This window comes from Lynx canadensis, chromosome D3 (assembly GCF_007474595.2).
Source record: "Lynx canadensis isolate LIC74 chromosome D3, mLynCan4.pri.v2, whole genome shotgun sequence".
NCBI lineage: Eukaryota > Metazoa > Chordata > Mammalia > Carnivora > Felidae > Lynx > Lynx canadensis.
The window spans coordinates 84,824,494-84,837,264 of record NC_044314.2 but is presented as its reverse complement, the minus strand read 5'-3'; the positions used below and the strand labels follow the sequence as shown (position 1 = coordinate 84,837,264).

The 12,771-nt window shown below is 44.7% G+C and overlaps 1 protein-coding gene across 1 annotated transcript in view; it reads left to right on the top strand.

Moving 5' to 3' along the window:
* CUX2 (cut like homeobox 2) overlaps nucleotides 1-12,771 on the top strand; it is a 171,794-nt gene that overhangs the window by 58,000 nt on the left and 101,023 nt on the right. The window contains exons 2-3 of the mRNA XM_032595350.1: nucleotides 7,413-7,523; nucleotides 11,228-11,275. Coding sequence (XP_032451241.1) covers nucleotides 7,413-7,523; nucleotides 11,228-11,275 — 159 coding nt within the window. The remainder of the gene's footprint in view (nucleotides 1-7,412; nucleotides 7,524-11,227; nucleotides 11,276-12,771) is intronic.

The window sequence follows — 12,771 nt, the reverse complement described above, 5'->3', positions numbered from 1 at the left end:
GACGGCAGCACTCCCACCATACCCCCACAGCATCCCCTGAAACCTTTGTGTTCAACCTGAGACTCTGATGGCCAAGCTCTAAATAACTCCATAGACCAGAGATGCAGAATGAGACATTTGGCGTGCACAAAGAGGGTCCCGCCTTGCTTCTGCCACAGAGGACTTCTCATACTTATATCTGCTAACAGTCATTCATTCACAAATGTTTACTGAGTGCCTACTATGCACCTGGCACTAGGCTAGAACCCCTGGCTATGGCTGTGAACAACACAGGCACAGTCCCCACCCTAAGGGACTGACATTCCATTGGAGGGTGTGAACGCTGAAGATCCTAGACATTCTGCCAAGCACTTTACCCACTTGCAATCTGGTTCTCAAAGGATCTTTATAATAACCCTATGGGCACAAATTTTTGTCCCCATTTTACAGACACAGAAACTAAGTTTGAGTCATTTGTCCAAGGCCACACTGCTAGTGAAGTGTCAAAGCCAGATTTGGATGTAGGTCTGTGGTCTCTAAACTATGTCATTGTTTCCCAGATAGACCAGGCTCTTTCAGAGCTTCTGACATAGCATTGTTTCATTCACTCATTCATTTGACCAACAAACATTTCTAGAGTACTTACTATGTATCAGGAACTGTTCATGGAGTTTTCATTATCACAAATAAAATAAGTGAAATACAGTGTGTTTGATAGTGATACATTTTAAGGAGAATAAAACTAAAGACAGAAATAGGGAGACCAGTGAGGAGATTATTGCAACAATCCCATTCCCTCTGCCTGGGATGCTTAGCTTCTGTCTGACACACTCATCCTTCTGGACCCAGGTCAAATGCTCCCATCTTGGTGACCTGTCCCCCAAGTTATAGGAAGTCACCTTGTCTCTGTGTTCCCATTGTACTTTATTCATACTTCTTATATTTTACTTAGGCACACAGTGTTGGAATTGACCTGTCTTCTCCACTGCACTGTGAACTCTTCAAGGACAGGGACTGTGTTGGTTGGTTACTGTATACCAGTACCTGGCACTGTACCTGCCACAGAATTGTGGCTAAGTAATTTGTTGGCTGAATAATTGTATGGAAGTGTATGGATGATTAATTAGATGGATTTTGGATGGATAAGTGGATAAATGGATAGGTGATTGGATGGATGTGGGATAAAGGGTTTCCATCTTAGGTAACACCTACTGGGTACTGGCAGCCCCTGCCCAAGTTGAGAACCATTAGAAGAGATAGATAAAACTCTACCTCTCCCTTACCCCATTAGTTTCCATACCCCCTCAGGCAATACAGGATATATAAGGGTTTCACTCATCTAAGCCTACATTGGAGGTAATGTCTCAACATGATGGTCTTTGTTCCCTTTTACCAGAATTATTTATGTCCTAGCTTGTTTACTTTGGTTTCTGAGCTCTTGTAGGATGCAGGCCATATCTGATTCATTGCTGCCCTCCCCTTATCCAATGCCTAGCACACTGGAGATCATGGATGGATGACGGACAGGGGAGTGGATGGATGAGGGTCCAACGTCTCTAATTGGATCTCCCTACAGTAAAGAGAAAGCAGAGTTCCATGTGTGTTTTGAGGGTAGTTGGTGACTGTATTACAAGTCATAACCACTGCTCATCCTGGTTTTCCAGGCCTGGCCTAGAATCTCAACCATCACTTCAGCCATATATCCTTATAAGAGATAATGTACATAAAGTACTTCATACGCTCCATAAATATTAAAATAAATATACTAATAGGAACTCATAAATGTTAGCTATGAGCTCTTGTTTTCTATAAGGACCTTCTGTGTAAGATTTCATTTTAAGACAGGTTCTAGGGCTTTAAAAAATAAAATCTGATAATGTTTTATCATATATTTTCTGACAGGGAAAATACCAGAAAAGATTAGCAGAGGCACAGTGGAGATGCCTGGACTTGGAAGGGAAGGTCCATGAAGCCCTCCTGGAAGGGGGGACATTTAAGCTGAGACAAATTGATGAGTAAGATCAGCACAAAGAATGAGATCATCTGAGCAGAGGGAATGAAGTCTGTGGGGCCGTAGAATTGGGAAACCCTGGTGCATTTGGATTCCTGCAAGGAATTCAGTCTGGCTGGGAAGGAAAGGAGAGCAGAAGATGGGAGGGGCTGACAGGGTCCCAGTGACACCTGAGGTCCTCACTTCCTTAATCCCTGATCCCCAACAATAACTGCATTCTTTTTAGAAGGTCTCTTTTCGGAGTTGGTTTTGGGGGGGCATGTCTGAGTGTGGGGTTGTCTTTGGAGCTGAGAAGAGTGTGCACATATGATGAGGGAACTGACATGCATATACACATGTGATCTCTTACGTGTTTCCCCTGTGAGAACATAGCATCTAGTCGGGAGCTGTGTATGTAGTTGACACTTTAGGATCAGGTGTTAAATTTCAAAACCAAGTGTTCTTGTAAGATTCCCCTTCCCTCTTTCATGAAGAACATGGGTTAACTGAGAATGTTCAACCTGCCTCCCTGTAGATAACCACAGTTTTCCTTCCCTACCCCAGACCCACCACCCTTCTCCCTGAGGAAATGCAACCTCTTATGCAGCTGTGTGACTTGGGCAGGTAGTCTAAGCTATGTTTCAGTTTCCTCGTCTTTAAAATGGCAGAATCGGGGGCACGTGGATGGCTCAGTTGGTTAAGCATCTGACTCTTGATTTGGGCTCAGGTCATGATCTCATGGTTCGTGAGTTCAAGCCCCATGTCGGGCTCTGCACTGACAGCGCAGAGCCTGCTTGAGATTCTCCCTCTCCCTCTCTCTCTGCCCCTCCCCTTCCTGCTTTCTGTCTCTCTCTCAAAATAAATAAAGTTTAAAAAAAATTTAAATGGCAGAGTCAGATTCAATTGATTTTTGCTAAAGTGTGGTACATACACTTACTGATGGACATGAGATGATTGTAAGCAATAAGTAGACCTGACTTTAGAAGGATCAACTCATGTCAGGAGGAACAGTTATTCCTTCTCAGTGCTGTTCCATCCCTTCTCCTTCTAACTAGAAGAAAGTCAGCCTGGTGCTACACTCCTTTTAACACCTCTCTAATATTTGGTGGTCTCCTTTTATAACAAAGAAAAATAGCAATGCTTTGTTTTCATTGTAGTTTATTTCAGTGGCTACCATCTGTTTATGACCTAGGATTCTCTAGTGATAAAAAATTTTCCTTTTCAAATGCACTTATTCAGGTTAAAAAGAAGGAGAGGAAGTCATCATGAAGGCCAAGAACAGGCAAATTTTATCTGTGATGCTAGGATCAGAATAATGGCCACCTTTAGGCTGTACTCAAAAAGAGGAGGTACCAGGGATCCTTCAAAGGTGCTAGGAACATGAACATTCTATATCTTGATCTGGGCAGTGGTTGCAAGGTGTAAAAATTCAGTCTTAAAATTGAACTTAAAGCTATACATACCTCAATCAAAAAGAAAGAGTCAATTTGAAGATAAATATTAAATAAATAGTGATTCATGTGGAATATCAATATGGCAAATGCATGCCAGAAGGGTATGTATGATTGAAGTTTGGACAGTGATGGACTGGACAACCTTAAAGTTTCCTTCTGGTTCATACATTCTGAGACTCTGAGTGCTTTGGAGGTCTAACTCTCACGTTTGTCCAGCATACTGGAGTGCAGACCCTCTCAGAGCTAGGGGCACTCGCCAGGCAATGGACACAGTGGGCTGGTGGTTTCCATCTTCCCCAGAAGAGCCCTTCCTCCCCAACCCAGCTTCTTCCTGCTGTGCCTCGTCCTGGGTGCAGCTCAATCCCCACTTCCTTTTTCTCTGCGCATTGGCCCGAGCCTCAGCTGCATCCATCATCTGCTTCAAGCTCATTAAAATTATTTCTTTTTAGTTGCAAATGGGCTGTTTATGATGATCATTATTTGAATGGTCTGCGCCGGGCTCCGGGCTGTCTGTCTGCTGCTGATGGCAGGTTAATCAGATGAGTCTCCTCCCGGCCTGGGCCTGGTCCAAAGTCTGGGGCTGTGTTAATCATGGCTCCCCTAGGGCTGGGGGCTGAGGGCCAGCGGGGGGAGAGGAACCGAGTTCTGCTTGATCATCAAAGGAGAGGCCCTGCTAGCTGTGTATGTGTGCAGTGGCTCAGACACTCGTTTCTAAAATTCACCTTTAGACCAATGCTGGCTTATGTTTACGGGAGTTTTTCCCGTCCCTTCAAAATAAATATAGTGCTGTGAGCCTTTTTATTTTAGGTGTATTTATTTTAAAAGACTCTTGTTGATTCTGTTGTTGGCCCTCTTGCTTTGTTAATGTTCAAATATCCCATCTTTTAGGGTGAGAGGAGGTTGTTTTTAATGTTTTTCTTTGATGCAGTAAAACTTGGCCATACTCTGTTGGTCCTTTATTTATTTGTTTATTTATTTTTGGTGAGATTTTTATTGACCTGTGAAATCCAGAACTCTTAGAATCACTGATCTAGCAGGATGTTTTCTGAGCTCTCAGTTTATCTAAAAAAAGCAGAATAGTATCAGCCAGTATGTCTTGAACACTTGATACTGTGCTTGATGGTTTATACAACTATAGCATCTAAAACAAGCTCCCTGAATATCCCCCAGCCAGTGGGGAAGTGGAGCAGAAGCCCTATGAAGAGCCAGGCATTACAATTTTGCCTTTATTATCCACCAAGGGGATAATCCACACCTGAACTATTAGAATTGACTGTAATTTATTTCTTAGTCCCTGCTTGAATCACCTAGTAGACACATTAATGTGCTTGTTACATGAGATAATGTATGTAAGGAGCTTAGCATGGTGCCTGACATATGTAAGCACCCAATGAATGGTAATTATGATTATTATTTACTATTATTATTGTTATTGATGGTGTTGTTGTTAGTGAGCTTACCTAGGAAACGTGGCGAGAAGTCAGGGTTGAACGATGAGCATGGAAGCAGGCAAAGTTGAGAAGAACATGGATATTGTTTGTTCTTCTAGGGCTCAACAGGACACCATGAGCTGGGCTTGCAGTAGGGCTGGGCCTGGGGGTTTGCCGATGTTCCTTGGCCTGGTCTTGCCTCTGCTGTGTCTGCAGTAAAGAGATTTACACCCACCAGCAGCCTAGGAGGTTGTGGTGAAGGGCCCCAGTGCAGCCACACAGCATAATTATCTGGTAGAACACGTCAAGTCATTGGACTTATCCTGCTGTGAAATTTCTTCTCAGAGCCTGGATTTCATGTTTTAACTGAGGAGTCCAAGTCCAGCACCAACCAGGTATATTGGTTGCTGTGGTGTGGTGTGGGGAGGGGCAGTGTCCCAGAGATTAGAACATAGTGTCAGATACATGATAATCCAAAATCAAGTGATGTCAACACAAGTCACAGCTCTGCTTGTCCTACAGCAATGTAAAAATCCCATATTTGTCTTCAAGACAGATGAGAAAACCTAAAGAAAACTGAGAGCATTCTGTCCACCTGGCTGCACCACTTGGTTGGATTTTATCTACATTTTATCAGTCCTTTTCCTACAAACACAGACTTCTCTCTGGTCACTCAATATTTTGATTGTGTTTGATTGTGTTTTCTTTATTGGAAACTATGATTATTTTAAAATAATGATAAATCAGAAGTCTCCCTTTTTTCTTCTGTCACTTTGGTAGACTGTCAGAAACTGTTTCTGTTTCTGTCTCTCCTAATGATACCTTCTTTCTCACCTGACTCAAAATTCCATGAAGTGTTTGTACTGGAAGCTCCAGTGCCTTTAAGTTGATGTACCTAGTGCTGTGGCATTGGATTGACTTCAGCACCTTGGAGAGCACCGCATTTCCGATTCCTTTGCCCCTCTATTTTAATCTCTGCTTTTATGCCTTGACCTTCTCTCTTCTAGTCCCATGGTTTTCCAACGAGGTTAGACATTTCTCCAGAAATAGAAATTCCCTTGCCAATTTCTCCCTAAGGCACCATAGACAGAGACAGTTATGCTGGGCTTAGGGTAGGCTCTCCAGCCTCCAATGGGTATGAGGTTTATGATGCTATGGTGAACTGCTATAGAGCAGATTTACCGACTCAGACATGATATAAGACAATTACCATGCATTTCGTCTCTTACAGGGAAAAGGATTTGCAGCGGGTTAATAGTACTTTTATTTCATTATCTAATGGTAAAAGTGTTTCATTGTGTGTGCAAGATGAATGCATATTAGCGATGACAAATGGGGTCTTTCAACACGGTGCCGGGCCTCATCATACATATGTTAGATTAAAGAGTTCACCCTAGAAATACACTCTTGCATCTGCGTGTGTGTTTTTAATAAATCTGATTGCAGAAATTTATTGCATCACCGGATTTAGGAAATTATGGGGCTTGATTGCTGCAAATATAATCGGGTGATATATACAGAAATGCTCCTCGAGTTATGGTCCAGAAAAAAAGCCCATCTCAGGATGGTGCAAGAAAGCAGCAGACCACATAAACAGCATTTCTTGAATTATGCAAATGAAATCCATGACAACTCATGGTGAATTGTACTCCCCTTGTGAAACTGCCACCGTTAAAGTGAAGAAAGTGGAGAGAGGGGTGATCAAATATACATGTACGACCAGCAGATATTGTCTGTGATGTGTGTAAGCTGGGGTGGCCCCTCCTTCCATCCCTCACTCTCTTTTTTTTTCCTGAATGGTACATCCTGTAAAAACCTGGTCTGGCTCCTTCATTGCACATAAGCAGCCAAGGCACCTTCCAATCCATTTCTTCTGAATCCAGGAGTCTTCAGTGAAATATTTCTTATACTTGAAGTGAACCTTAAATGATTTACTGCAGGATACACAAAAGGTCAGCTTGCTTCTTATTGGCACCTTCATTTTTCCAAAATCTACTGAAATTAAAAAGCCATCTATATCTTAAAAGGCGTATTTATGAACCCTTAAGTGTAAGTAAGTCATAGTTGGAACAGTTCCCACCTCTGATATATGAAAGCTGTCGACAGCACTTTCTTACACTATAATATGCCCATACAATATGCCGCACTTTACTATTTTGACACGGTTTGGAGATGTTTTCTACAGTTACTGACAAGCTTATGCCATCACTCCTTTGGAAATTTAAGAGGTGGGGCAGGGGGGTTGGGGAGAGGTATAAAAAAAATAGCTCCACCCAACTTTATGGGAGATTATTGATCTTCCGATGAGCAAAAAAAAGCTGTCCTGGATTTTTTTCAGTTACATCCCCAGTTTTGTAAATTATTCATTTGTGCCAGGAGTCAATATCCTGTCTTTTCTCAGCTTTGTAAATTAAGAAAACTTGTTCAGAATGCTGTTTTGTATGATGATTAAAAAGGAAGAGGAGGGGGAAAAATCTTTTTCTTTTCTCTCTCTCTGTCTCTCTGTCTCTCTGTCTCTCTCTCTCTCTCTCTTTTTTTTTTTTTTTTTTATTGTTTCAGAAGGAGCTTAATTCCGTCGCTTCCGAGCTGTCTGCACGGCAGGAGGAGAGTGAACATTCTCATAAACATTTAATTGAACTCCGCCGGGAATTTAAGAAAAATGTACCTGAGGTACAGTATATTTGCCGTTATAGAATTAACTCAGTAGGAATGCAGAGTTTTCCCTGTTCAAACTATATTTTGGAAACTGTAGACATAAGTGACTAACAAGAAAAGAAGCTAATTAGCCACGAAGAAAAAATTACAGCCCCCAACCTTTGGGTGTTTCTTGCTCTAGTGGTGCTCAGCGGTGCTGTCTAAAGTGAGGGCACGTTGCTTCTCCATTGAAGTTACTCTTTCTGAGGTTCTCTAAAACATCCATTCCCCCCCCCCCCCCGCCCACATTCATATCTAGTCAAACACCTGGCCTTGACAGCAAAGACAGTGTCTCTGGGGTTCTTGATTTTATTTTACTTTTCCATTGGTGTCTGGGAGAGGACAGCTATAGGCTTCCCTACCCTCTCTGGGCCTTCCCTCAGTCTCCTCTGAAACTGCCTCCCACTGACATAAACAGGCCTCATTCTTCCCCTTCACCTCTTGCCTTGTAGCTCCACCCATCTGCTCTGCCTTTCCCAGCTGACTTGAAGTGGTCCAGATAATGACAAGTCCCCTCCCCCCACCCCCCATACCATAAGGCCCCCCCAAGGGAAGAGACTAGAATGGACTTGTTTTTGTTCTTTACAGGGGTGAATGTGTTAATTCTTTTACTTTCTCTATCAGGCCCCCTGTTGCTGCTCACATTTAAAAAAAAAAAAAAAAGATGGAATAAACACGATAGGAAAAATAAAGCCTTCTGATTGCATATAATGTCATCAAGGATGTGACACATCAGAGCCACTATGGGAAACAGAGACCTGACTGCCCCCAAAGCCAGTTGTGCTTCTCTGTGTCGTCAGAGATTAATAGTTGACCTCTATGTCCTAACCTACTCAAGTGGCCTGGATCTTGGAGGAGCGTTGGGCAGCAGCTGGCAATTCTGGAAGTATCAGACCTGGAAATATTGATCCCAGTCTGCCTATTAGAATCACCCAGGAGTTCTGTTGCCACCTTGCTGATGGAGGAGGGGGCCATGGAAAGATGGAGAAGAGGCAGGCCTACCCAGGAATCGGGCTACATGAGCACAGAGGGTTCAGGTCTTCTAGCTGTGAAATCTTCCTCACACAAGTCATAAGTATGTTCGGTTCTTCAAAGCAAGAAGAAGAAGTAGGCTGCAGCTAGAACCTGCCCATGGAGCGATTAGGGAAGGAATCTTAGGTTTGAGAGCTGAGGGAGGGTGCTCCAGGAGAAGAGGCAGCAATCTCAGATCCGAGTGTCTCCCATGTTGCGGCTTCAGAAGGCCAAGTCAAGTCCTTGGTTTGACTCCTGGAGCTAAGAAGGCATAGGTAATGCTGAGCATCCTTTGTTTCCCTCTAAGAACAGTTAGTGGCTTCTTATTTAAACTGATTTTCTGCCTAGAAAGAGGACACCAGAAGCTTCACCTCTGACTCTCCATTCTGTGGGAAGCAGAGATGAAATGGCCCTAGATCTTCCCAGCCCTACATGCTTTCTCTCCGGTCAGCACAAACCCTCCATCTCATCCTCCTCCCCGGGGGCCACATGGGAGCCCCCCGGGTGATGAGGGAAATCCAGGCCAGGTTTTAAGCCTCGGAATTCGGCTTACATAATTTCAATACTGCATAATTATGCAATTATGTAATTAGAAGGAATAAGTTTCCATTCCTATTATAGTCGCGCCTCTGAAAATTCTCATTTTTGGAACTAGTCTCTCCTGATGGGGAGAGTCATGCCAAGGCTTTATTTAAGAACATCATCTGGCTGGTGCCCAACTCACCTCCTGCTGGTGCCTATGCTCAGCTTCCCCCACTAAGGGTGAAGCATACAGGACAAGGAGCTTCTAGAAATGGTCAGCATTGGCCCAAAGTTGGCCCTCAGATTTGAATCCCTTAAACTCTCTCAAGTGTGCCGACAGCTGGTTTGGGTTGTCTGTTGACCTGCATTCAGATGATAGCTGAGCCACTTGCGCACTGTGAGACTTGAGCAAGCCAGCCCCTCTCAGCGCCTTGGTCTCCCCTTCTGGAAATTCAGGGGACTGGAGAGATGGTTTCTGAGGCCCCTTCCAGCACTAATGTTTCCTGAACCTGGACCAGAGGTTTCCTACTGGTGTGTTTTATTTGGTCTGTAAACTCAAGTTTTACAGTAAGTTTACCAACGTTTAACACCTCAGAAGATTTCACCCAAAACCTCAAATTTCCAGTACCTTTTGAGATTCTTTGGTAGATCTGGTCACACAGATCATGCCCACATGGCAGTCACCAGCTGGAGCTGAACAACTGCCACCCCCATCACACAGTGCTTGAGTTCTCCCAAGATTTGCCACGGGACCTCCCAGCCTGCCTCCCTCATGTCCACTTCCCCCTGGCCTCTGTGGACATTTGAGTTCACAACGTGGGACCTAGGTTTTTGTGCATTTCCTTTTCCATGGCTCAGCCCATGCACCCCATAGTTCCTTGTGATCAAATCCGCTAGATAGATTCACATGAACTCCTGTGTGCTTCCTGAAGATCCCCAGCATGCCATCACTATATCACTGGCTCTGAGGAGCCCTGGGAAACACCCGATCAGTGAGGAGGGGTGCCCAGGACCCAGAAGAGAGATAATTTCCAGGGACAGTAGCACAACCTTATTTCGTAATTAAGGGATTTATTCTCCACCTAAACTTAAGTATCTTGTGCCCATGTCTTCCTTTCCACTTCTCCCCACTGCCCCTCTCTCCCCCACGCTCTTGAGCCCTTCACATCTCCTCCTTCCATGGGAGTTTCTTGTGGGCCATGGCTGACAGCAGTCATGGAATCACCAGTGGGTCTCAGAGGAAACTGAAGCATTTAGGGTTGGAATCTTGCAACACTAGGTTCTAAAAGGCCTCCCTCTTGTGTGCTGGGGAGAACTCACAGGAGCCAAGCAGGGAAGCCCTTGGGGCTAGGAACCTCAAGGTCGTTTGTGAAAGACAGGAAATTGGGGTCCAGAAGTAGGATGCTCCCTTCTGAAGATAGCCCACTGCCATAAAGTTTATTAAACATTCACAGAGCCCTTCCTCTGATCTGGGAACCATGGAGGTGCCCCTGCCAAGTTCCCAAAAGCTGCACATTCTGGTGAGGAAGGAGAGACAAGTACAGAAGTTATGTTGCTAAAATGCAAAGTGAAGTGTTTGCCTGAGAGGGGCAGTTGGGTGAGGGGAAGCAGAGATGGCCACCTGGAAGAGACAGCCCTGAGCAAATGCTTCAAGGACAGAGGTTTTTATGAAGAGACTTCAGTGACATGGTGCTGGGTGTGGAGAGTTGAGGCCACCTCTCCATCCCCCCCGCCAATCCCCCACTCCAAAGAGTGTCACATGATGCACCACCAATCCCCATGAGTACTTTGCATAAAAGAGTATTCCACGATCAGATCTATTTGGGAAATGCTATTTCCTTCCCCCTCTTCCAGAAATGCACAAGGTGCATTATACTAAAGGTTCCAAAAAGTCTTGCAGGGAAGAAACTTGATGTTGGACTTTCTTTCCCAGTCTGATTTGGCTTGGCACCATGTGTGTGTGTATGTGTGAGTGTATCTGTGTGTAGGTGTATATATGAGAAACCCTTACGAAATCCCACAGATGCACATCCCACGGGACACATTTGGGAAATGCTGACCTAGGGGACAACAGTGCACTGCAAGCAGGGGCCATGGGGGTATCCCACCTGGCACTGTAGTGAACTCTTCGCTGATCTCTTTTTCAGGAAATCAGAGAGATGGTGGCTCCTGTATTAAAAAGCTTCCAAGCTGAGGTAAGACCCAAGGCCAATGGCATGTCACAAAAACATTCCCTGGTTCCCTCTCCTGTCCCACCTGGAATTGCCAGAGGAGGCCAGCAGCCTCTGGAAGCTTAGGAGAAACCTGCCTACCCCCATTGCAAACTCTGCCCCATTCTCTCTGGATCAGCCAATGGTGACATAGTAAGAATGGGTTCTCCATTCTGTTTGATGGGATTCCAGTGTCTGATCCCAAAAAATCTCCCTCTTCCTAGACTTTGTCCAGCCTTACACCAGCTCTGCTATACATAGTATCTGTGACCTTGAATGAACCACCTCACCTTCCAGGCTTGGTTTCCCATTTTTTAAATCAAGAGGTTTGTCTTCAGTGACCTTTGCTGTCCCCGGGCATTCTGCTCTGCTTTGATTCTCTAAGGCAGTCTTACAGATAAGTCCAAACAGTTACCAGCCCACCCTGAAATCCTCTCTACTGACCCACCATCTGAGTATAAAATCAACACTGTTCATGTTCTTTCCTGACAACCCATCGGACCCTGTTCCTTTGGCAGCAGCTGAGCTGTCTTCAGCCAGTTGTTTCTCTTGCCTTCCTGGAGCCCTGTGATGAGGCCAAACCTCCTCCATTTCTCCTCTTGACTTGACTTTGTGACCAGGATTCTGAGAACGTCCACTTGTCCTGCGGGCAAGGGAGGCGGGCTAGGAAGAGAATGGAATTACACTGAGGCAGGGTAGTGGAAGGGGAAGCTGTTTGTCAAATGTTCCATCTTTAGGGGGCTCTTCTCAGTCTCCCCTGGATTTAGGCAGGACCTTGGAAGGGCTGGCCCGTCTCAGAACTCTCCGATGGTGATGCATTTTAAGTCTGTCATCCGCCAAGCGCCACATTACTTTAAATCTGTCTCTTTGGAACCGCGTAAGCGCATAAGGCAATATTAAAGTAAACAATAACTGGATTTACACAAATGTCGCTGATTTCCATATTTTTCATCCCTTCATTTTATTACTGAGTTGACTGATGTGCTTATTTATTTATAGGGCCATCCAGTATTGATTCATTTGGTTGTGAGGTGCCTGAGCTGAAGGGGGAAAAACAAACCAGAAAGAAGACCAATAATGTTGGGAATTTGTTGTCATGGCTTTGTGTTTTTTTAAAAAAAGAGGTTCCCATCTGCCAAGCCCTGGTCCCATGAGGGATGCTCAGCACACAAGACCTCTCAGGCAGCTGATTTCTCTGCCCAGCCTGAAGACAGGCACTGAGCAGCGCTTTTTCAGCTGTTCCCTTGCTTGGGCTGTGGGCGGAGCTTCTCTTAGCCACTTAGAGCCTCAGTTTCCCTATCTGTTCATGGGAATAAAGACACTCCAGACGTTTTTGTGTTGTTTTATGGACTAACTGAGATATATTGCAGGGAAGGGTTTTAATGTAATGCCTGGCACATTGAAAGCTACTGGGCGATAAAGAGCAGACTGTGGAGCCAACCTGGGTTTGAACCCTACCTCTGCCAGTTCCTCACTGTTTG